The 24,469-nt window shown below is 48.1% G+C and overlaps 1 protein-coding gene across 16 annotated transcripts in view; it reads left to right on the forward strand.

Moving 5' to 3' along the window:
- EHMT1 (euchromatic histone lysine methyltransferase 1) overlaps positions 1-24,469 on the forward strand; it is a 121,575-nt gene that overhangs the window by 69,600 nt on the left and 27,506 nt on the right. For 12 of the 16 annotated variants that reach the window (XM_087753177.1, XM_087753186.1, XM_087753180.1 and 9 more), the window contains 10 exons: positions 1,830-2,386; positions 4,968-5,009; positions 12,374-12,551; positions 13,204-13,340; positions 14,266-14,454; positions 15,103-15,183; positions 17,284-17,404; positions 19,098-19,229; positions 21,088-21,233; positions 23,933-24,076. In XM_087753177.1, coding sequence (XP_087609303.1) covers positions 1,830-2,386; positions 4,968-5,009; positions 12,374-12,551; positions 13,204-13,340; positions 14,266-14,454; positions 15,103-15,183; positions 17,284-17,404; positions 19,098-19,229; positions 21,088-21,233; positions 23,933-24,076 — 1,727 coding nt within the window. Of the gene's footprint in view, positions 1-1,538; positions 1,648-1,829; positions 2,387-4,967; positions 5,010-12,373; positions 12,552-13,203; positions 13,341-14,265; positions 14,455-15,102; positions 15,184-17,283; positions 17,405-19,097; positions 19,230-21,087; positions 21,234-23,932; positions 24,077-24,469 lie in introns of those variants that run through there. The other 4 variants (XM_087753187.1, XM_009475904.2, XM_087753178.1 and 1 more) reach the window with 4 other exon arrangements.

Below are 24,469 nucleotides of genomic sequence, written 5' to 3' on the forward strand. Positions count from 1 at the left end.
CTTTCAGCTTGATGCAGGAAATGTCTGTCTTTAAATCCCAGATGAGCACAAAAAAACGGGAGTTTTGGGGAGTAATATGGTTGTTGCGGGTACTAGAATGCATTGGTTTTAGAGACTAGATCTGCAAATGCTGTTTGTGCCGAAATCAGTATCAAATAGATCTTTCAGGTCAACCCAATGGTAAGGAGGTGAACTGAATGAAGGCATTAAAAAGGGGGTGGAAAGAAGGGGATGGGTAGGCCCTCAGATAGTTCGGGAGAGATTTTTTCCCAGTTGCCATAAACTGGAAAGGGAATTTGGTGCTTTCTGGGAAGAGCTGTTCCGGTGATCTGCACAGCGCTGCTCCTCCAGACTCACCTGCCCTGCTGGTGCTGGCGCCGAGCTGCGCCGGCTCGGGGGCGCGCAGCAAAGCCTGGCAGAGCTCGGCTTTGAGCCAGAACCTTTAGCCCAGGTGTGGTGGACTTGACGTCTTGGGATGCCGGATCTTGGTTCCTCTTCATGCTTTAGCCTTGCATCAGGTTTTTGCCAGGCCAGCAGAGACATTCAGAATATTGTTTTCCTTGAGTGCTTGGGCTTCAAGAGCAGCGGCGTGAAGCGAGATGCTGATACCCAGCGTGCTGGTCTGGCTCGCAAAGTTGCCCTCCGGTTTGACTCTGGGCCCTTTTGAATACTGTAGGCAAAAATTGCTTTGATTCAAGCTGGTTGTAAATCAGTCCTACGTGCTTTGACAGCCGACTTGGACAAAGCTTTTGCTGGTACTTGTGATGCTTTTCATAACTGTCTGGCCTCTGGAAGGAAAACAGTACAAGGAATCCCTAACAGCAGGTTGATTTAATCGTTTTACTGAACGTGCCAGTGAATTGTTATCACTCCTGCTTGCCTGGGGAGCTGCTAGTTTGTCATGTCGGAAGCCTTTCTGCACGTACATGGCGTTCATACTTGGATTTTTTCAGCTCAGGTCTGTGATGGGACAAATTCGTTGATGGGGGGAGCATGGAAATGTTTGGAAGGGAGGAAAAAAAAATTTTTTACATGCACACTCCTGTTTTATCTGTGGGTAAGCTTTTAGTCAGTGCAAAAATCTCGCTGCATTTGAATCATGTAATTTATTTTAATCTAAAATTGCATTTAACGTGCTTCACCCCTGTGTTTACTCTGGCTATCACCTCTGAAATGACACCATGAATCCTGCTCCTGTGCTGCTTCATCCCAGTGAAAGAGCCGGTGTCCAGTGGACAGCATTTCCAGGAGAGCTGTGATTGCCAGGGAGTTACTCCTTGCGACATTTCGTTTAGCAGCAGAGCCCTGATGTAGACATTTAGCTGCTGAGCTGTGTCTGTGCCATAAAAACTTACCTGTACAGCCCTACCAGCAAGCTTTTCTTGTGTCAGTCTGGCATTGTGGAAGGCTTTGCCAGCGATCTGAATGCAAGATTGGGCAGCGTTTTGTTTGACATGCAAGGTGTTGACATATGGTCCAATAAATGTGGTTATTGGAAAAGCTAAAGATAATATTTACCTTGAAAAATCCGTAGTTGGGAATAAGTGGCCACATCTGCACCTGAGGCAAGTGAGAATGAGTGCACTGCTTTCAACTGAGCCACCCACCCCAATTTTCACCATCTGTGGATCCAGGCAAGCCAGTCAGGTAGGTGAGTGAGCAACCTAAATGGATGTGTAAATATATATATATAGCAAGCAGTTTTCTGGGGGAGAGGTTTGCTCTTCATTAGCCGCTGTAAGTAGCTGTACCTTCTCTTTGGAGTTTTGATACTGCTTGTGACCCTTGTCTTTCTCCTCTCTTCCTCCTTATCCTCCCTCTTTCTCCAGGGTTTAATGCCATGGCTGCAGATGAAAGTGCTACAGAAAAGCAAGCGGGGGAACCAAAAATGGCAGTAGATGGTGAAACCAACGGTTCCTGTGAGCACAGCGAAGCTGGTAGCCACCCAAACCCAGCTAAAAACACTCAGGACAATACGAAAGTGAGCCAGCAGGACTCTAGTACTAAATTAAATAGGATAGCAGAAAATGGCATTTCTGAACGAGATGGCGAAAGTGGGAAGCAAAACCATATGAAAGCTAATGACTTCACACAGACTTCTGTAACAGGGAGCAATGGATATATTCTAACCAAGCAGATGGCACAGGAGCAACCTCTAAGGACTACCAGCACCTTTGCTTCTCTCACCGGCCATGCTGCAAAAACCCTTCCAGGAGGAGCAAGCAAAGGGAGAACTATGGGCTCCTTTTCTCAGATGCAAGCCACGATGCCAACCAAGCTCGGGGAGGGCAGTAAGGACATGGATGCTAAAAAAGCCACCGCTGCTAACACTGAAGTCAAGGTCCACAGAGCACGGAAGACAATGCCTAAACCCACCCCTAGCCTGGTAATGTATATGCCCAGCAGTCAGTGCTGCTGCTGCTGCGATTGCTCTTCGCTTTCTTTGAGTGCATGAGAGGGACACCTTGCTGCACGGGAACGCGTGTAATTCGGAGGTGTCCCACTGAGTGGACTGATGATGATAGAGTCGCATGGCCACCATCAGCTCTCTTCCCCAGTGTGTTTCTAAATATATAATTGATCAATTACATTCTCCAGCAGATCTATGCGAGACACTAAATGGCCTTTCTCTCTTGGCTATATTGCTCATCAGCTGTCTGCTGAAATCCAGAGCTGCTTGTGAAACAAATTAGATTTCTTATAAGTTCGACCCAAAGGAAATTAGGCATAGCATGTTAACTTGAGGCTTCTCCTAAGCTTAGAAGCTGTCAAGAAGCTGAGATGTTAGGCAACTTGATTGCATTGCCAAATCATTATAGTAGTAAACCAGATGATGTTTTCTCTCTCTCTGTATGTTGCCTGCAGTAACGCAACTTGTTCAGAAATCTTCACTCCAGAATCCTTAGGGGTGGATTTACCATCACTTAATAAAACAGAGCTCTGCCTTTTTTTTTTTACGAGGCAAAAGGAGATGTGAAGTCATCTGGTGCATTCATGTTATAGTAGGGTGAACAGAAATGGGCCTGCCATTTGTCACTGGCCAAGTTTGGTTCTTTTGGTTATTTTGTTGGTTCTTTTGCCAAAGGTAGGGAAGAGATACCGGAACAGGCAGACCTCCACTGTGAGCACTTGGTCTCCAGCCCTGTGACGCTTTATATTTAGCTACAATGAGCTAGATCCTCTCATTGTGCTATGTCTGGTGATGGAGAGAGACTGGCCTGTAGGTATCCTGCACCTAGGTCAAGGAAAGGATTGCGAGCCCTGCTTGGCAATGTGAGTCACGCCCAGAAATAACTGGGAAGCTGCTGCAGCTTTGTAAAGGTTGGTGCAATGGATTGCTGTTAGCTACCAGCATATTACGGACCAGCAAATGCAATGTGATCCTCAGATGTCACCCACATGTTGCAGCACAGCAGTAATATGACACGAAGGTCTCAAAGCTGTGAATTGCTGTGGTCTGGAGCAGGGGAAGAGAGAAAAAAAAAAAAAAAAGATGGGTGGCACCTCGCCAGCCACAGATGGGGAAAGGTGCCCTTGGCTGCGGCACCACCTGTGCCTCCGGAAGCAGGTGGGAGTCCAAAGAGCACATCAAGATTACAAACCTCCTGGGCACCCAGCCTCAATAGCAGGGCAGAAACCACGCCTGCCATGATTTCCCAACCATTCTCCCAAACCGCTAATTTCCCCTCTGTCTTCCCCTGATTGCATTTGAATGCTCTCGCGCTTCTGCTGTGTTTTCTGGCGAGCAAGCGGGGAAGCCCAGATGCAATACATGCAGCCTGATGAAAGTCTCACATAAGGCTGTCTCTTACCCAAACAAGGCTTTACAACCAAAACTGCCTCGCAGCTTTTCTCCAGCAGCGTGTTGTGCTCTTAAATTAGGCCGGGCAAACCCCCAGACCCTTGTGGAATTTGACAGGGAGAGATCCCTTGGGACTGAGCAATTGAAAGAAGTAATTCCCTTCTAAAAGACGACTGCTGGGTTAGGAGGGAGTGTTTTCCTCATTCATATTTTATGGTACATCAAAAGAATATTTTTATGCAACCCCTTGGGCTTCAAGGTTTGTCTCTAGAAAGCTGCGTGTAAACGTTTGCGAATGCTTGCAGCGCTGCGTTACAGGAGTTGCTGTGAAGCTGCTGTTGGTTGTTTGCTCACACAGTAACAGCGGCTTCAGTCCCAAAGCCTGCAGTCGTTGGGCCAGTCCAGAGAGAGCATAGCCTGTCCTCAGGGCCTTGGCCATTTCCCTTGGGCTTAAAATAGGGAGAGAACCAAAATTCCCGGGAAGGGTGGTGAGGAGAGGCCATTCCCATGTTCTCCACTCAAGCCTCTGCATCTGAATGTGAACCCAAGATTTGATCTCATTTCTGCAAGACAATAAAACATCTGTTTTGTTCAGCCTTCCTGATAATTACTACCTAATTTTTTCCCATTGTCTCTCAAATTTACATGCTATTTTCTTTTGAGTAGCAGAGTCCTCGCTAGTTGTCATTTTTCTATCCTGATTATTTCTTTGTTGAGCTGCTTATAAGAGGCTCATCAGCACAGCATTGCAGGAACTTCTCATGCACCAGCCTCCACGTTCACACCTTTTCCCCTTCAAAGCCCCGTGATAGCAGGTGCTGCATTCCGGGAAATAAATTGTGGAAATCACCCAGAAGTTAATGTTACAGGACACAGTTGTTTTCTTTGCTAATATTTTTTAGAGCATTGTTGTTTTCTTGGTAGACTGTTCTTGCAGACATGCGGTGCCTGGGAGAAGGCGGGGAGGAAGGTATTTTGTTGCCTGCAAAGTATAAACATTTATTCGCCCCGGCTCCTGCAGAAACCCACTGGGGCCAAAAAATTATTTTCTGTAATCTAATAGTTGTCAGGAGACCTTGGTAGCCTTTTCCTGCACATGTGGTTTGGTCTTTGAAAGGAAGAAAATAATTTTCTCACAAATTTAACCAGCTTTTTCTCTGTTTAGGAGTTGCTTCCTGAATTGGGATCGAAGCTGAATCTGAAACAGGTGACAATTTTAATTGATGTTGTCGCATGTTAAGGTGGTTTTTGAACAGAGACCTCAGAAGAGTTGTTGACAGCATCATTTCTGCTCCCCTTCTGATTAGTCCAGTAACACAAATGCTGCACCTTTAGAAGAATTTATTTCTTTCCTTCTTAATCCATTTACAACCCTATTAAGAGCCCAGAAGTTTCCAGGACCAGGCAAGTGTGTGTGTGTGTGTGTATGTGTCCTGAGCTTGGAGAAGGCCCCTCCTGCTCAGAAACTGGAGTTTCTGGGTTTTCATCACGTCACTAAGACATATCTGGAAGGGATAAAGGATGATAGGTAGTGAAAGCATCCCATAGCCATCTCTTGAGATAGGAAGAGCAGATGGCTGAGCTGGGAATCCCGAGTTATGTTTCTGTTCATTACTTGGTGAGCACAAGGCTGTAGTTTGAGGTGTGTGTCTCTTGTGGTATATTTTTATGCCGTGCAGAGGACAGGGTCAGGGGAACTGAACTGTCAAAAGAAAGAGGGCAAAAATCTGTGAAATTAGTATCTCGGCGTGCTTCACAGTGTGAGCCCAAAATGTAGGGTACCAGTGTTAACTGGGGGAGACAAACCCTGGGCAGACAGGAGGAGCTTGGAGCCGAAGACGCTTTGCTTATGTTGGTGTTTCTACCAATATTCATCAAACTATACCTATAAGCAGCGTTGTCACTAAATGTCTTATCCCAGGACTGGTAAGCTGCTTTCTTTCTGTGTGCACACAGGTGTTGATGTTGCTGTAAAGTATTATTTTCCGTGTCAGTGCCCAGCAGTACTGCGGCGGTGTGCTGACGTGGTCCGTGGGTTGCTCTGCAGGAGCTCCTGGCCTAAGAACGTCTTGTGTTCATCTCTTGGGGCCAGGCAGGTGGCAGTTGGTGGTTTGCAAGCATCTGGGATTGCTCAGCAGGCTCAGACCCTCTGATGTGCAGAAAACTCGAAAGAAAGGGCAGGTCCTAATGGGGATGGGGATATTGTCTCTTTGTGGGGGGGAATAAGTAAAAGGAGGAGTACAGGGCACAGTGAAATAGAGCTCTCCACCTGATTGCAGGTGCTGCTATGAGTTTGTCTAACCTAGAAGGTGCCCATCGAGGACCCTCGCCAGAGGGGTACCCAGGTGTGCACGAGCGGACTTAAAGTGTGAAGTCCATGTGTGTGAGCTTGGCCAGAGTTAAATATCCCCTATGGGAAATCTTCAGGAGTGACGAGGCCATAGACTACCACTGGACACCTTATATAGAGGGTTTACTGCAGAGGGAGGTAGAAAGTGGATGTATATTGTGCAGTACTCTTAATTTCGTATTTAACTGGTTGCGCTCGCGCTGCTGACACGGCCGCACTGGCTGAAGGTGGCTGCCCCAGCTGCCGACCACAGCCCGCAGAAAAAACCGTCCCAGTCCCCGGTCCCCAGCAGGCCTGTTTCTGTCAGGAGGCTTGCTATCGAAACCGGCTTCAGCTACCCTGGTTCGTTTTGACTGATGTGTGATGCTCCCTTCCCTCTGGCTGCTTGATCTAGGAGGGGACAGGGAGGAGGAGCGGGGTCTCTCCTGACCTGGCAGCATCCACACCTCTGAGCGATGCTGGTCCTGAAACCCATTAAATGCAGGTTTGTAGCTTGGTTTAGCACAGTCTGCCTGGCAGCCTAAACCCCTATGATTTTATGCAGATATGTGACTGCACACAAATCAGTGCAATTGCAATCAAGTCACACTGGAATTGCTTTTCTAAATGGGCACGTGTTAATCAGCAGATAAAAGGGTGTTAATAGGTGGATCAGCCTTACAGCTTGTCTGATCTAGATGAAGACCAAAGCCCTGCAGGGTTTTTTTTTGTTGCTCCAAGGTAGGGCTTAGCCAGGGGTCAGGATCCCCCGGCAGCTGTGGTGAAATTCAGTAGTGAAAACTATAATACTGCAGCAGCAGAGGAAAGGGAGAGTAGCACCACGGGCACCGTCATCTGCTTGTGATAAACTTTTTGTAGCAGACTGGTATTGCTTGCTTAAATATCATTCACCAGTTGTTAGAGGCAGATACCCCTGGGAGCTGCTGCTTTGTGCTGTTCAAAGGCAGCCCCTTGGTACAAATCTCGTTACCCCTCCGCATCCGACTGATGGATGGAGAGAAGAGGGTTGCTTTGTGACAGCTGCCGTGTTGCCCGGTGACAGTGGCAGTTAGTTTAGTCCTCCTGGCTAGTTGGCTTTGGTTTCGAGCTCATACCGTGCCAGAGATGAAAGTCCATAAAAGAAAAGAAATAAAACAGCTTGTATGTCTAAGCTGGAGATGGTTTCAGGTGTCAAGAGCGAACGGCAGTCCTTCAGCAGTGCTCTTCAAAGCTGCCCTGCTCCAAAGCAGGACCTGCAGGACCTTTGCCAGTGTCCTTGCACCAACAGACAGCTGGAGTTCTGCTCTGGTTTCTCTTCGGTCGTTGCTAGCTTGCTTGCTTTGGTAACGGAAAGACCTCTTAATGGCTGGGCTGTGGGAAGAATGCTGTGTGCGGTCTGTTGAGCCAATGTGGGGTTTAATTAGTAAGGTTTGTTTGTTCTGTATATTCGCTTTTGGAATGAAAAAAAAAAAAAAAAGGAGGATATTCCGTCTTTTGCCATTTTTAGTAACTTCTCCTTGCTGCTGTAGGGGACTTCTGAGCCATTAATAGAAACATGGTCGATCCCATTAAAATGTAGAAAGCACTTGAGTTTAATTTTTATAAACACATAAAATATTGTGTCCTTGTCCCTGTCTAAGCAGTTTTCTTGACTATTTTTCTCACAATGGTGTCAGATATAGTTGTGGTCCCATTTTTGCTGTTTCCATACACATGGATCTTGGGAACATTGGCCTGAGCCTTGAAATAGCTGTCTTCAGCTTCTTGACTATTCCTTGCAACGCCCAACATGAAATAGTGCCTTTACAGCCTTTTGCTTAGGATGAGCTGATACCACATGAGAAGCTGCGAAAAATGAAGACATCAGCAATGCAGTTTCTTCCTCTGTCATTTTTGGTCCTTTCTTGGCCTCCAGTGGTCCACGCGTGTGGTGGTTAGGACACCGTGCGAACACAAGGAGCTCAAACTGCATCCTGGAGTTGCCTTTGCATGGGATTCTCCTCGCTGAATTTCTCTAAATCTGTAGATGAAAACAGAACTGTGCTTGACTGATAAAAATCCCAGTACAACTGGGGGAAAAAGAAAAAGACCATGGCCATTTTGGACAGGGATAACATACAGCAATGGATTTTTTATTTGGGGTCAGGAATAGCGCTTCTCACCTCTAATTTTGCTGTTTGCAGTGGAGTCCATGTAGGTGTTAGATGAAAGCAGCTCTCCTTTCTTGAACGTATGTTGGTTTAAGTGAAGGAGGATGATCTTCACCTGGTTTCTGAGCAGAGGAGACTGCTTAGTTAAAAATGCGGGCAGGTCAAAGCGTGCGTACCCTCGTTAGTGTTCTTACTTATTATTTAAGTTAGTTGGTCCGTGCCCAACAGATCACTGAAGCCATGCATCGCTTTCCTGGCGTGGTCGCTTCTGCTCCAGCATTGCCAGTCTGCCATTTCCCACCTTTAGCGGAGGACTTTGGATCTTCAGGAAGCAAAGCAGGAACGTGTTGGGATTTGTCCCAGCAAAATGGATGAGTAGCTGTTGACTAGCGACCAGCTCCGTTGGGGTCTCTGAAGCACCTCCTATTTGCAACCCCCTTCCTTTGTGCTTTGCCAGCACGAGTGTCCTCTGCTGGGGGGAGGCAAGAGAGGCCGTAAGCCAAGAAGCGGGAGTTTGCTTGGATGGATACTGGGCTGCAAGCAGTTTTATAGATACCTGCTTGATGCCATGCCTTGTGCTAGGAGTGGGGAGGGCAGGAGGAACCCATCCATCATGAAGGTGGAAGAAGGTGGCACGTGACAGGAGCATTAATTGCAATGAGCTGTGCCAGTGACCACGTAGCCCACGGAGGTGGCTTAGAGCTGAGTCCTCCAGCCCCGGGCTGGGGCATGAAGTGGCAGCGCTGGAGGCAGCTGCTCCGCCTGCCCTGCCTGTTCTGCAGGAGAAACCTTCGTCTGAGGTTTCCTTGGGACAGCCTTTTCCCTAGCAGGAAACTTGCTGGAGCGAAGTGGGATGTGTGGCATTTTCAGAAGTCCTCTGATGGCGCTGGGGTTTGCAGGTGGGTCTGTGAGCTTTGTGTTTAAATGGATCACTGTCATTTTTTGTTTCCGTTTTGCTTTGATAGGAGTCTGTTGTGCCCCAAGTAGTCTAGCAGCCGCTCGCCCCACTCCCAAATGCACAGTCCATCTTTTGCCTTTGCTTCTCTTATGGGAGCCTGCCCGCTCTCCTCAGCGGAGAGGTGCCAGTTGTAACCTGGGCAGCGAAGGATGCAGAACATCTTTGCGAGGAAGGGCCCGGGTACGCTGGAACCGGCTCCTAGCTAGCCTGATGAGATTTTAAGGAAGAAGAAGTATCCCAGCAGACCCGTGTGCTAGATTAGCAAAGCCTCTTTTCTGGGAGTGTTTAAACTTGAAGCAGGTAGAGCAGAGTATAAGAGCTCAGTGTAGACCAGGATGGGCTGTACCTACAGGCTTGAGTTAAGGAACTGGCAGAATTCAGAGACATTAGAAAGGGGAAGAGAATAAAGTTTCATCCACTAAACACTCTACCTGCTGGAAGGGTAAAATTTGATAAGAACAGCAAAGATGTACTGTTTTGTCTAGCTAAGAATGGAGAAAGATGGTGAGAAAACTGTGTGTGGACTGAGTATACGAGTGCTTTCAAGTCTTTACTGATCCTTTTTATTACAATCCTTAGATTTAAGAATATTTATATACGTGTGTGAAATATATATATGTATGTATGTATGTATATGTATGTTTTACTGCTGGCCTGCTCAGCTTCCCGTGCCATCCGGCTTCCGGAGAGATCTGGTCACCTCTCTGCGGGAGTTCTTGTTCTTTAGCATTGCTGCATGTGCCTCCAAGTAATAATCCAGATCTCACAAGGCTTAATTTGATTTTAAAAACTGTTTTACCAGAATTGCCATGAAAAAGTCACATTTAACAGTTGTCATACAGCCCTATTGAAGATTTTTAATTTATTTCTGTATTGTAATTACAGGGGGAGAGAAAAACCCCAAGCTAATAACGTACTACTTTTTCATTTAAAATTTGATTATGCTCTTCCAAACAGTCTGGCATGGTCTGAATGCGAATTCTTGATGTTTGGGAGTAACAGCACATTTTATCAGAGACCAGTTGCAAGAACCTGCACTCAAAGGACAAAAAATGCAGCCCTTATGTCCACTTGTTGCAGGCAGCTCTGCATCAGATCTGCCTCTCCCAAGCTCATTTTTCTAATTTTAAGTTAAAAACAGAAAGCAGTGGATGTTCCAGGGGATTTGGGAGCTCTCAGAACAATCCTGTAGCCAAGAGTTACCGTTAACCTTTACATCTATAAACTAGAGACTTCTAAGAGGTATAAATAGTATTGTTGAGACTATTATTGGCATACTGTGCCCAGCTCTCCTGACGTACATTTTTTAAGGGGTAGAACAACTGGGAGCAGTCTCTGGAGTGATCCAATGTCCAGTAAATCATCCTATGGACACTTCATTTGCTTGTTCTATTAAACTTACTGAGGAGAAAGTTTAAAAAAAAAAAAAAGTTGATCATAGTCCATAAGAATCTACTTGGAGTGAGAATTTCTGATGATACAAGGCTTTTTAATTTAGTTGAAAAAGCATAATGCATTTAATTATTTGACAGTGAGAGCAATTAAGCGTTGGAACAACGTATCAAAGGATATGGTAGATTTGTAGTCTTTGAAATTGTTAATCCAAGACTAGATGGCTTTTAAGAAAAGATGTGGCAATTCAGCCATAAGTTACAGGCTTGATGCAGGAATCATTGGCAATTTGATGGCCTCTTTATGCAGGTCATTTTTGATTATCATTATAGCTTTTCTGTCTGCAACCACGTCCTCGCTTTCTGCCAGCGGCGTGCACATGGCAGAGCCATAATTAGGAGAATCGGTCGCTTCCCCATTTGTTCACAAGGTCACCGTACTTGAAAGCAGTGTCTCAGCATGCCTATCTGAACCTGGACTATAAAGAGTGGTTTTGTTGCTCGCTGCTTTTTTTCCCTTTCTTTCTTTTGCCTGGACTCCTCTTTCTTTTTTGGTATATCAGCTGTTGCTTCACAAGTCCCATAAGAAGCATTTTCCTGCAAGTGGAGCAGCGCTAAAACATTGCCACCGCAGAGCTTGTAATCTGCTAACTGTGCTCTTGGTTTTCTGGAGCATCTCTGCCAAACCTGCCTCCTACTTGACAGTTGAGCGGACAGATGTATGGAGAGGTGTGGATGCGGCTGGGTCATCCGTTAAATACGTAAGAGGGCAATTCCAGTGTAAGATGTCAAAACCGACCTGCAGCATTTACCCCGCTCTCTGCTATTACAGTGGTTGCTGCAAAAGGTGCAGTGCGGGGGGACACGGGGCTATAGGAACCCTGCTTTCACGCCCGAAGGTGCTGAATGAGACTTTGCATTGAGTACGAGCTCAAATCGGAGCGGGTGCAAGCTGCCTTGGGGCCTGGGAGCCTGGCTCCGGCAACAGGGAGTGCAGGAGCGACTACGAAATTCTGTTGAGCTTGATCAGGTTTTCCGTCGGAGCTTGTAGCCTGCCCGGTGTTTGGTGTTGCAACAGTTAGGTCGGCTGTACCTGTGCTGGCTGGTTTAAGGTAAGCTCGGGCAGGTGTTTGCTGCGGCAGTGGCAGCACTGTAGGTGAACCTACAATCTCAGGCAAATATCTTCTTTGCTCATGTTTTGTTGTGTGCTAGGCTAGAGGTGGGAGACGGCAGCCTTTGCGAAGCCTCGATTGTGCCAAATGCTGTCCAAAAGGAAGGATCCCTTCCCGTTGCTGCCTGCTCTTCTGAAACATCTCTGCAAGACTGTTCTCTGCGTGCTTGATGTGACAGCCACACTCGGGGCTTGTTTCAGGGAATAGGTGCTTTTGTTGCATTCATTTGTCTTCTCTGGAGCCAGCCAAATGCCTGTGTAAATAGTGTCTGATCCTTTTCATTATCTGCAGTTGCTCTGGACCTGCCGCGCTGCCTCTGCGAGGTAGCCTCTCACCGGCAAAGGCAACAGCCTTCAACAAGTGAAGGAGCTGGGAGTGTTCTTGCAGTCTTTAGGCAAAGTAACATTATGTCCTAGAGGAGGGGCTGCGTGCTTTTTGCTTTGAATGTGTGGTCCTATCTCCAAATGAAAGTGATTATGTTTGAGAGAAAGGAATTAAATTTATTTTCTTTTTCTTTTTTTTTTTTTTTTTTAAATGCAAAGGCTCAATTTAACTGCATTTTTTTTTCCAGCATGCAAGTAAAGACCCCAAAGATGGGAGAGACAGCAGAGATCAAAAAGAATCCAAGGAGGAAGGCAACAAAAACATCCTGGAGTTTGGGAAGCCGTTGCCGTTGCCCTCTCTCCCGGGCCTTCACCAGTCACTACCTCAGAACCAGAGCTATGTGGCCACCACGAAGTCGCAGACGGGTAAAAAGGACAGAGTTAAAATTCCTAACAGCACCTGCCTCTCAGATGTGTGTGTATGTGTATGTGTATTCACCAAAGACAGCACCAGGCAGTGAGGTGTGATGGCTGATTTGATTAGAAGGCCAGGAGAGAGACTTAACAAATTAAGACCCAATCAAGGTAGTGAAAGGAGTCAAACCACCTTCCCTAGTAGGTGTGACATGAGGTTCAATGGCAAACAGCTCTTTATTTAAGGTACCTTTTCCTTGTGTGTTTCTCAGTTACTGTATGATCGCTTTCATTGTAAGTTGGTATTATTAGCCTTGCAGTATCTATTTGAGCAAGTTGGATTCTATTCAGCCTCCTATGGCATCAGCAATACTGCCAAACGCAGGCTAATTTAAGGATTCGATACGGTGTATGGTGATGCAGGGGCCAGCAAAAGAGTGGAGAGGATACTCAGAATTTGGGTGGGTTTGCAGCACTGGCAGAAAGCTCTTTGTGTGTGTGTGTCATCTTTTGGTTGACTTGTAAATAAATTAGTTGGAGTGGGAAGCCTTTTTCTCAGATCGTGCCCTCAAATGTGGTTTCCCCCAGTATAGCCTCTGCTCTCTATGCCGCCTTCTTTTTGTTCCTGAGCAAACTTTGGGTTTCTTTTGGTTCTCTTTTCCAGCTGCTGCAGTATCTCGGAAGAAAAAACGGAGAATGGGAACCTATAGCCTGGTTCCCAAGAAAAAGACCAAAGTGTTAAAACAGAGAACAATGATTGAGATGTTTAAGAGCATAACTCATTCCTCTGCGGGTGCCAAGGTGAGGGGAGCACTGAGCCCACTGGACATGTGTGGGCATCACCATACACCTCCCTTGTCCTGGTGCACCAACGCCACGCGTAGGTGCAGGAACGTGCTGGCTTGTTGCTGTCAGCATCTTCCATTCTGAGTCTACATCGTCTCTCTGGTGACAGCATCATGCCCGTAGCAGCCTTGCTGCTTTGAAAATGGCTCTTTGAGAGTAGCTGTTCAGATACCAACTCTTAAACAGACCTTTTCCAGTGAATGTTTCCCTTCTGTTCCATGAGTCCTGTGGAACTGGAGAGATTTCAAGTATACCCCATGCGGTAACCTTTTTGTTTCAGAGTCCTCAAGGTAACTGTCTAGTGTTGCCGCTTGAGGCTGTACGGCAAAACAACCGGTTACATAAAAAAGCTTTAGACAGGGACTCACTCCTGATCAAATTCAGCTTTTGCTGCAACCCGTGCCCTACAGTTTTGGTCTTTGCATTCAAGGAAAACAGTGCTAGGCTTTCATGGAGTGGAGTGAAAATCCCTCTCTCTGATTTAACTTCCCTTTCCATTCCCTAGAAACCTTCTTGCACCCTTGGTATGCCACGGTGGAGCTGCCCGTCCATGTTTGAATTAGACTGCAGGGGTCTGTCTGAAGGCTCCTGCCCAGCAGCCCTCCTCCCCTGAACGCCTTGTACAACCCTGAGTCTGGAACGACTCCTCCTGGCTCCTCGTTCCCCGGGTCGACAGGGTTAGGTGACACACGGCAGGCTCTCAGGCTGGCTTTGCTGGCAGCATGTAAGAGCTCTGGAGGGACATACAGCCAGCCCCTGGCAGCTTTAAAGCCAGCCCCTGGCAGCTTTGAGGCTCCTAGCACAGAGTGGGATGGATTCAGCTGCTCTGTCCGGTGAATTGATGTTGTCTTTGTGGCTTGTGTGCTTGGACGACTTCCAGAGTGAAAAGGACCTGGGTGATGCCAGCCCTCACGTGAACGGGGAAAGCATAGATGTAGACTCTGAAGAGGAAGACTCTGATGAGTTGGAGGAGGAGGATGATCACGGAGCAGAACAGGCAGCTGTGTTTCCTGCAGATGATAACAGGACCTCTAAAGACAGCGCATCCGATGCAGACAACGCCAGAAAGGTATTCACATGCCCTGTGCAGGACTTGAAGGAGTGGGATGGGACACCGCTTGTATGCATGGGGTAGGAGTGGCACAAGTTGAGGCAATTTCTAGGTTTTCTTAGCCTGCAAGATGGCAGAAAGCACAGCAGTGGAAGCGAGGCTTTTTGATGACCATTTTCTGCTCCCCATTGCACTCGTGAGAGTCTCCCCACCTACCCCCCAGCTTCGGCCTTGCTCCATAAGTCTGTGGCCCAGTATACATGCAGAACTTGCCCCGCATTTAGTTATGGGATTCACTGAACCAGCAAGAGATTTTTTCCTAATCTTGCTTGTAACAGACTGGTAAAGCACTAACGTTGGTTTAGTTCATTTTTTCCCAAATCATGATACCTAGTGTAGACATGAGGCTGTTTCTGGATAATCACAGAAGTTAAGATTTGGTTGGAAAACTTTCTTCTGGGGTTGATTCCCCCCCCCCTCCCCGTACCGTCTTCGTGGATGTACCATGACGTGCATTAACAGCCTTGGAGTTCTTGTCCTGGAGAGGAAATTCTGTTGGTGCACATGCAGGCTGGTGCTGGGCGCAGCAGGATGGTGGGGGGTGCCCTGCTTTGAGAGACCTGACCTGACTGACTCTTTTTCTTCTTGGGCAAATGGTGGCTGCAGATTGATGATGGCGAGTCTGAGGAGGAACAGGAGTCTGGAGAGTCTGGGGAGGAGGAGGAAGATGGAGATGAGTCTGACTTGGTAAGCCTGGCTGCTAAATTCGTCTTTCAGCCTTTGTCCTGTTGATAATAATTTCCCCTCTGCACTGCTGCCAGAGAGAGAGAGAGAGAAGCAATGTAGTTTCATGTCTCTCTGACAAAACTCGCTCTCTGAAACCACCCACACAGAGAGTATTGTTTTCCACAAGGTGCTTAACCCTGATCTGTGATACAATTAATTGCTTTCTGATGCTAATTAATGGGCTTTTGTTTATTGTTTTCAACAAGGTGTTGACTGCTTTTAATCATTTGAATGTTAGTAGAAATATTTAAGGGTGCTTAAACTCTTCAGATGGAGACTTAGCAAGTGGTAGGAGCCAGCAATGTTTTCTTTACGACCTGAAGCTCAGCACCTGAAGCCTTTTCGGAGCCCAGGTGGAGTTGTTCATAAATCCATTGGCCCAGCCCACAGCCTCAATTCACACTGACTTGACATGCCCCCTCACGGTTCCGGACGAGCCGGCAGCTCTTATCAGGGAGACATAAGAAAGCACACAGGCAAACAGACGCTCTCCCTAGGAGGTTGTCTCTTTAGTGCTAGGGCAAGACTTTCACCAGCTGTTGGTGATTTTTAGATGGCTGGTGAAGAGAACCTTATTTTTATTTAAATTGTTGTTTATTGGTTGTCTCTGTCCCCTACCCTCCACTTTCCTTTAAAATTTTGCTCCCTTTCCACAGCACCTCAAGTTGAGGAGCCAGCATTTAAGGCAACCCAACTCTTCAGTCACCTTGAGAAAATTTTTGGCTTCATTTTCTTGAGTTTTGAACTGAAGGTAGAAATGACTGTACCAGGTGAATCAGTGAAGCTCTTTAGGGTCTTGTTCCTTGTGCTCTGACACTACAGGAGCCAGAGAGGACCAAGCAGCAGGGGCTGTGTAGCCTGCCCCTTTCTTGGGTAGCTGAGGCCAGTCTGTAGCCTTAGCTCAAAGCAAGGGTTGAGCTAGCAGTCAGGTCCAAACTCCCAAGTCATATCTCCACATCCTAGATGGTGGTTTTTGCTCTGCTCATATCTGGTGAGTCAGCTGGTTCCCCAGACAGAGACTGGCTCGAACGCAAACCTCTCCCCCACAAGCAGTGTGATGCAATTGGTGTAAGCCACGTGGCAGGGCACAACCGAGCCCACGCTTGGGGACGGTTATCAGGGGCAGCGTAGACACGCCGTAGAGGTGCCCCGGAGAGCCAAGGCTCAGCCCTTTGCCCGGCTTCGTTCACTGTGATAACAGGGCATGGTGCAGCATCGGCTTCCTCTCAAGGTAGGCCATGAAGGTAGGGCCTGATCCAGCCGCTGTTAACGGTAGCAGGAGGTTTTTCATAGGCTTCGAGGGGAGATGGATAAGCATCAGGAGCTGGCAGTTTCAGTTTGAACGTGAATTTTATGATGGATGCTGTGAAGACTGCCTTACAGGGTTGGGGTTCCTGATTCCCTGTTTCAATGTTGACTTGGAAAACCCACCCCAGATTACTGTATTTTTTTAAACCAAGCCCCAAATCTTGTTTAGAATCATATGTGTGTCTGAATATTTGCTGCGTGATTAGTCCGTGCTGGTGTGATGCCCTGCACCTTTGTCGGGGAGGGGGCTGGTCTGCTACTGTAGAGTTCAATTCCCCAGGGTCCGTCCCAGCCCTGTAAGGCGGCTCTTTAGGTGCAAGGCAGATTTCTGTCGGCATTTTCTAGCATGACTGTGGAGCAATGTGAATATTTTAGTTTGGGGAAAAAAAAAAAAACAAACCAACAACCAACTTTTTCTGGGGAGAAGCTAAAAGCGCGCGCATGCCTGCGTACTTGCATTGCTGCGCGGAGGTGCTCAGCTACTCCTGTGATGAGTGTGGTGTAAGAGCCTACATGGAAGAGAAAGTGAAGCATGCACTATTGAAATGACAGGAAATACACCCACACGTGTGCTTGTGTTTCCTTTTGGGTGCTATAAAGTCATCTTAGCACCACTTGATTTCAAACTCCCAGTCCTTAAGGCCTTCTCGCGTAACTCAAGCTGCGAGAAGGCTCTTTCGCATGGGCGCAAAGGACTGCTGGGACGCTGATACCAACATGCCTTACATGCACGTGGCCTCTCTGGTTATTCAGAGCTCGGAGTCCAGCATCAAGAAGAAGCTGCTGAAGAGGAAAGGAAAGACGGACAGTCCATGGCTGAAACCCACCCGCAAGAGGAGACGGAGGAATAAAAAGAAACAAGCCAGTGTGCTAGGTAACTAATCGTGTTTTGTTCCTTAACTACACAGAAATTAGCCTTCCAGGTGGAGGGGTAAGGACCCGAGGCCCATAAGGCAGTGGCTGTCTGCAGAGCTCGCTCTTCCTTCACAAGGATGGGCTGTATGATAAACCAGGGTGTGAATTTGCATCTCATTGGCGGTAACTGCTGGAGCGCACACGTTAACAGCAGAATAAATATGAGGTGGCTTTATACTTGGCATTTTTTAGTTCAGGAACTCCCTTTATTTTAGAGTATCCAAAAAAGACCTAGTGGACTCATGTCCCATGAGCTCGGAGAGCGTGGTTAGAGGCAGAAGGGAAAGGAAGAACCACCCCAGAGCGATGCTCAGTTGCTTTTGTATGGAGGTTTGTCCAGCTGAATGGAATGTGAAGGTTGTCTTTGCTTATTCCGAAAGCGCCACAATGTTTGTAATTAGCTGCCTCTGGCCCATCTCATGGTGTGGACGTTGTTCAGGTGGTCGTTCTTGTTTGACCTAAGCTACCCAGCACTCAAAAGGAGGTTTCAGTGGCCTTTGTCCTCTGAAAGCTGTGGGATGGGGAGAACCGGGAGTGCAGGCTTGATCTGATTATTCTTCTTCAGGAAAGGTAACAAGATGGGTAAAAAAAAGTGGGTAGTCTCTGAAGTGATGCTGTGCCTTCAGCTTTGCTATTAAGGTTTCACACATCCAATGCCATCAAAGAGTTTACTCTTCTGTGTTTGCTAATTCTTTGCAAACAGGCCGTTTTTTTATCAGCAGATTTGTGCCTGCTGCTGAGCATGACCATGTTTCAGCCTCTGCTCTGTGCCTGGGGTTTGTCAGTCGTCTGGCTTGCTCCTCTGCCTCCCCAGGCGGCCCCTTTCTCAAGAAGAAGCGGGGGCCATTGATCCCCTTCAGGGCAAATAGCTAATTCTTCATGTCGGATGCAGACTGGTTTTCCACCCCTTCAATAAAGGTGGCAGCCAGTCTTTCAGGCTAATGCAAGTCTCTTGGCCAAGCTGGAGCGGGAGAAGCAAACCAGGAGAGAAAGCGAAGCCAAGGGAGTGCGAAGAGATGACAATTCCCACGGAGGCTCCAAGGGGTCCCCATGCAACCTCTTCCCAGTGAGGGATCCCCCACGCAATCTCTTCCCAGCAACAGCTTTGTTCACTTAAAGCCAGAACTTGGCTTTTATGTTTTTCCCCTCCCATTAAGCTGAATGTCACCTGTCTCGTCCTCTTCACGACGTACACGATTAGCCGGTTCGCTCTGCCTGGCCGGAGTGTACCGGGAGCCCTTCGCAGCAGGTCGGAGGCAGGAGGGTGCGCTGAGCCCTGGTTTCATCCCTTCCTTGTGCCATTTAAGCTCCTGCTGCCGATGCAGTGCGGCAGCAGGCAGATGTGCCTTTCAGAGGCAGAACTTCTTTGTCTCTCTTATTCTTTTTTTTGTTGTTGTTGTTACCTACCTAAGTGGAAGTGGCAAATCTGTCTGATCGGACAGGGAAGGAAATAAGCGATCAGTTGTGCCATATGTGCCCAGATGTTGCATTTTCATGATGCTATGTGCATCTGTACTCATGGCCTCTCTGAGGAGCCTGCATACAGCCTGCTCGCTTAAATACGGCCTGTACACCCGCACGTGCTTGCACGCCATTTATTTATTATTATTTTTTTTTTTTAGCCGTGTAAACACGCATGTGTTTCCATCTAGGTGCCGAAGCCTATAAAGCATCTTTGGGAGGCAGAGAGGGCCCCGGCCAGGAGAACAGCATGGAGTACATGGAGGTGTCCCTGGATTCCCTGGATCTCCGGGTGAAGGGGATCCTCTCCTCGCCGGCGGGAGGTGAGCGGGCGCCGGGCCCCGCCGGGGCCGGGCCGGGGCTTTGTTCCGCGGGGCGCAGCGGGGCGGCGTGCGGGGGCCCGGCTGCCCCCTGGCGGCGGCGGGGCCCGGCCCGGCCGCGGAGCCGGCGCCCCCTGCCCCGGGGATGGCGATGGCGACGGGGATGCGGAGCCCGGCGCCTGTGGAGCGCGCTGGCTCGGGAGGACGCCCACAGGGGGTCCAGGGTGCTGCCCCGGCCCGCTCCGCAGCTCCCCTCCCTTCTCGGAGGGTGCTGATTTAGCATCTCCCCAGGGTCCTCTTGTTAGCCCTGGGAAGAGGTTCCTGGGTGCTCACCCCCTGCCGCTGTTCCCAGTGCTGACCTCACCTCGGATCCAGCGCCTCCTGGCTGACCTGGATCCGTCCGTCTGTCCCCCGTCACTCTCTCACTTTCAAAGGTTGTCTGGCTCTTTTGATAGAGGCGCATCAAAGAGCGGGTGGGAGTGTTCGCCACCGAGGGAGGGTCGGGATGGATGAGGGATGCTTTCACCAGAGCCTCTGGATGTCAGATTATGAAAGTGACAGCTTGGAAGGCAAGGAATGAGCTTTGTGATTTGTGGTCCTAGAAAAAGCTCTTAAACCTTTAAGATCCTGACAGAATTTTACATGAAAACTGCAAGGACTTTCCCTCTGCTTGTATGTCTTGAAATATCCCATCCCTTCTCTAGGCTTGGTCTTGCAACTTGTTGGCTAAAGGAGACTCCTTACAAGATGAAAGGGCCTTGTGCTCAGCTGATAGGGTCGTAGCCATGGGCAGGATGCTGCAGGCAGAGTGCTGCCTTCGCCAGCTGAAGAGGAATCTCCTCCAGGAATGAAGCTGATCTTTGAAACGTTGCAGCAAAATAACTCTTCTTTCAAAAGCTTAAAAAATAGCAGCACGCTTCTTCTCGCTGGGACTCAATCCCATAGCAGGCCTGGGTAGGGAAAGCTTGGGACACTTCGGGGTGAACCAATCCACAGGAAAAGGTTTGAGGATTTGCTTCTGTAATGAAAACGTTGCAAAGAGATGTGACGACTGTGTAGAATTAGAATAGGAGTGTTGGACTAAAAGCAACCCCTTTGTCGTTAGGCCAGTGTTTTGCAATCACGGGCAACCCAGTGACTGAGTGGAATCCAGAAAAGCCACAAGAACATTAATGCTGTGCCCCCACACCTGCCGGTGAGCCCCCTCAAAAGCCATTAGCCACCTTTAAATAGGTTTGAAAACGTTCAAAATCTGAGAGAAAGAGATGAGGAAAAGCCAAGGACATCTGAGCATCTTGCTGCTTTCTTTTCCCTGGTTTGTTCTGTTTCCAAAATAAGTAATTCTTGGTTGGCTGAGACCAAATAGTCCCAGGAATTTTGTTTTCCCATCTGTGTAATAAGCCTCTGCAAATAGAGAAGATCAGGAAAGCACAAACTTCTATTTATCACTCCACTAACTATTCAAATCTCCAGCTCCGGGTGGTTTCCTACAAATGTTCTGGTGCCAGCGCACAGTGTTGTGGGGCAGGTGGGGAGGAGAGACGGGCTGATAAAAGTCTGTACCTCCTCGTTGCTTTTCCTTGTTGAGGTTTTCTCAGAGTGAACTATTCTTAACTCACTATTCTTGATTTCAGCACAGTCATCTGTAGTGTGGCTGGACTTAGAACTAAGTACAGGGTGCTTTTGCAAACTCCAACCGGTGTAAGAAAGGGGTCTTTTTTACAGGGTTTAGATAACGCTTTGACAGCGTTTCAGGGCGTGGAATGGGAAGGTGGCACAGGACATGGGTGGTGTTGACGGACTGCATCCTTTCTCCTGGAAGAGAATTTCAGAGTTGATTTACTGGTCTTCTGTACTCCAGGTCTTTCCAATGGTCCGGAAGCGATGGAAGTCGATGGTCTCCAGGAAGTCCCCCTCTGTAGCTGTCGAATGGAAACCCCCAAAAGCAGAGAGATCACCACGCTAGCCAACAACCAGTGCATGGCCACGGAGAGCGTGGATAACGAGGTAGGAGCCTGTCTTTCAGCTTCTCGCAGACTCCTCTGCTGAGGACAAGGACATAAAGAATAAAATGCTGTGCCGGGAACACGTGTTGGGTCACACAGGGGCTCTGCAGCCTGCTAGACTGGGAACCCGCTGGTGTGCGGGAACGGCGGGGCAAACCTCTCGCTCGCTAAGCTGAGGGCTGCGGCGCTCTGCGCGGATCGCACAGGCGGGTTGAAGCCACTTGGAAGGGAGGAGGTGGCGGCTGCTGGAGAAGCACTGGGTGGATCTCTCCTGCTTGTCCTGGCCTGTGCGGCTGGATCAAGTTGATGTAACAGACACACTTCAGGCCAAGTGGGCTAAAATACATTAGCATGCATCAAAGTGAGAAAATCCAATCAGAGGAGGCTTGGAGCTGGTTTCCCTTGACTACAAAGGAGCTGATGCAAACCTTTCCCTAGCCAGCTCTTGAGTTTCGGGAACTTGGCATGCCCTCCGCCGGCTCAGTCTGCCCCAGCCTTCCTCTCTCCTCCTCCCCAAAGAGGCTTCTGTTACAAAGCTTCCTATGTCCCGGCAACCCTGCGCAGCCTCCAGGGCTGGCTGACTGAAAACGATTACGCTTGATGCCTTTCAGTCAATCACAGCTGGGCTACTTGGGCTCTGCTTTTTCAACAAGTGGCAGAAGTGACTCCCTCCCGAGGTCTGGCAAGTGAGGCTGCAGGACAGGAACACATTCGGTAGATCCTCCTTTTACTGGGAGGCATTTGGGTTTCTTTTAAGCTTCAACTGAGCAGCAGTCACACTGCAGCACTCTGATACGTGCTGGTAGTAGGACAAGGAGTGAGAATATCCCTAGTTCTCCTGTAGGATCCCAGGAGAAGGGTGGATGGAGGGAGAAAGGGATAATCAGGTTTGCCCAGCCCAGCTCCGCTTCTGTTAGTGTGTGCTGGTACCTATAGAGAGGAATTTCCAAAGCATCGTAGAATTGATTCGTTAAAGAGAATGCCCTGGAGACTTATCGGAGAGAGGGGGACCCCAAGGTTTCTAAATAAACAAAAGGTATATGAAAGAGTTCCTTCTTGTGTATACGGTGGTTTGACAGTTCTGTCCCTGGATAAATCAGAGAGGACTAGCAAAAGCCATGCTTTATGTTAGATTCTTTTTCATAGTGGGATAAGTGACTCATAGATGTTATAAGGATATTATACGTGTGAATAGTGGGTTCTCCAGACTGTCATGTCCTTGGAGAATGTTATAAATAGTTATGAGCACCCTGCTGCACTCTCTAATGGTTGGAAAATAGCAATTAATCATTTTGTACTTTTTTAGAGTTTCTAACAAATAATATAGTGTGACATAATAATGCAGGGACTTTCTCACATGGATAGTGCAGCCTTTCACGTGTTAATCAGATTTCCTCAATTCATAAGTGAAAATCAAGGGAAGGGTCCTCTCCTGCCACCCCCGCAGCCCCTGGGGCCTGTGTGTTAATGGTGATCAGCCTAGCCAAGGTGTCACCACCACAGGTAGACCTTGCAGCTGCAATTTGAGTAACTTGAGTCAGAGATGCTAGGGGTAAACGATGAGCCTAGGCTAAAATCTGTTCTCTTTTTCTGTAGGGGTGTTGGTTCTGCAGGAGAAGTGGAGTTTAAAAAAATTAGAGAGAAAGTTTAGTTTTGTTGAGGAAAAAGCAGCAAATCAAACCTCAGCTAGACCAGAGGGACAGTCTGTTGGTGATGAGCAGGCACCATGTTCCTGACTGACTCCTCTGCTCATGGTGGCAGCGCACAGTAAGCCATCCACAGATTTCGGTAGGGACGTTTCCTTGTAGCAGCCTTTCATGTTTATATTTCTAGTTTATAAATGTCCTTTGCCAAGCATCTGGGGAGAGCAAGGTTATTATCAAGAGGAACTTAGAGAACGCAAACAGCGTTGCGTCATGCTAGCAGGTGGCACCCGGGATGTGAAAATGTCGTAGATGTATGAGTGGGGGCAGCAGAAGGGAGCGCTGATCCTTCTGATGCAGCTGAGGGAGGGAAGAGTCACCGATGGGAAAACTGACGTCCAATTACGGAGCCTGCTGTCATTAACAGAACAAGGTGGTGCACGAGAAGACAGCTTTTTAAGCCCAGAGCTATACATTGGTGAAGTCCTTTGGAAAACAGGCTCAAAATGTGACTTTAGTTGAGCTCTCATGAAAGCCTGGCTCTTCATCCCTGTGGTCTGGGCAGGGGCCAGTGCTGGAACCAGTACAGACGATAACTTCGCTGGCAACTAGGAGCAATTATTTTTCCCTTTATCTTCCTGTGACTTATACTTCTGAACTGTAACAAGATTTAGTGCGTATGGTCTTGTTCTCTTGGTCACCGACACCCGCTCTTCCTGGCAAAAGGAGAGCGTATGTTGTGTGAGTCAGGCCCATGGGACTGCCCCTTCTGCGGCTGCTTGGCTGTTGCGTATTTCCAGTTACGATTTTTTTTTTTCTTGCAAGGAACAAACGACTCGGGGTCCACATGCATGTTAGTTAGTAAATGATGCGTTTCTTCCTGTGAGAGCAGCTTTCACAGCTTCCTGCTGCACTGCTAATGCTATCTGGCACACATCTGAATTACTGTGAAAAAGCCAGGGCTCATCAAGGCAGTGTGCAAAGTCTTCCTCCGCACAAGCACAGAGAGTGTTTTGGTCTCCAGTAATTTCATTTCCTTTAATTTCTCCTGTTCCAGCTGGGCCGATGCACAAACAGTGTGGTTAAGTATGAACTGATGCGCCCGTCTAACAAAGTCCAGCTTTTGGTGCTGTGTGAGGACCATAGAGGGAGGATGGTGAAACACCAGTGTTGCCCTGGCTGTGGATACTTTTGCACTGCAGTAAGTCCGTGCTCTCGATCTAGGGAAGGGGGTACCTGTTGCAGTAGCTGGAAGAGCTGAAGGTGGAGATGGTACCTAAAGGGGTTTACTGACTTCCTGGCATCAGCTCCACCTCATTCCACAGCACGTCAGGTGGTGTTTTCAACAGGAATGTGTGTGAGGGTAGCTGCAATTGTCACCTTTGTCTTCCTGGAGACCCCAAGGGGTGTTACTGAAGGGTTTCCACTGGGATTTCACACGGTGGAAGTCTTGCCTTAGGAATTCCTTTGAAACAAGGTGGTTTGTGTTTTTTTTTTTTCTTTCTCTGTACAGATCAATCACATCAAAATTTGTATTAGCTTGGTTTGTAAATGAACCTGTGTACACAAGAGTGGTTCTGTCCCCCCACTTGCT

Source organism: Nipponia nippon, unplaced genomic scaffold (genome assembly GCF_047370975.1).
Source record: "Nipponia nippon isolate SJK-2023a ecotype South Korea unplaced genomic scaffold, ASM4737097v1 scaffold_16, whole genome shotgun sequence".
NCBI classification, from domain to species: Eukaryota; Metazoa; Chordata; class Aves; order Pelecaniformes; family Threskiornithidae; genus Nipponia; species Nipponia nippon.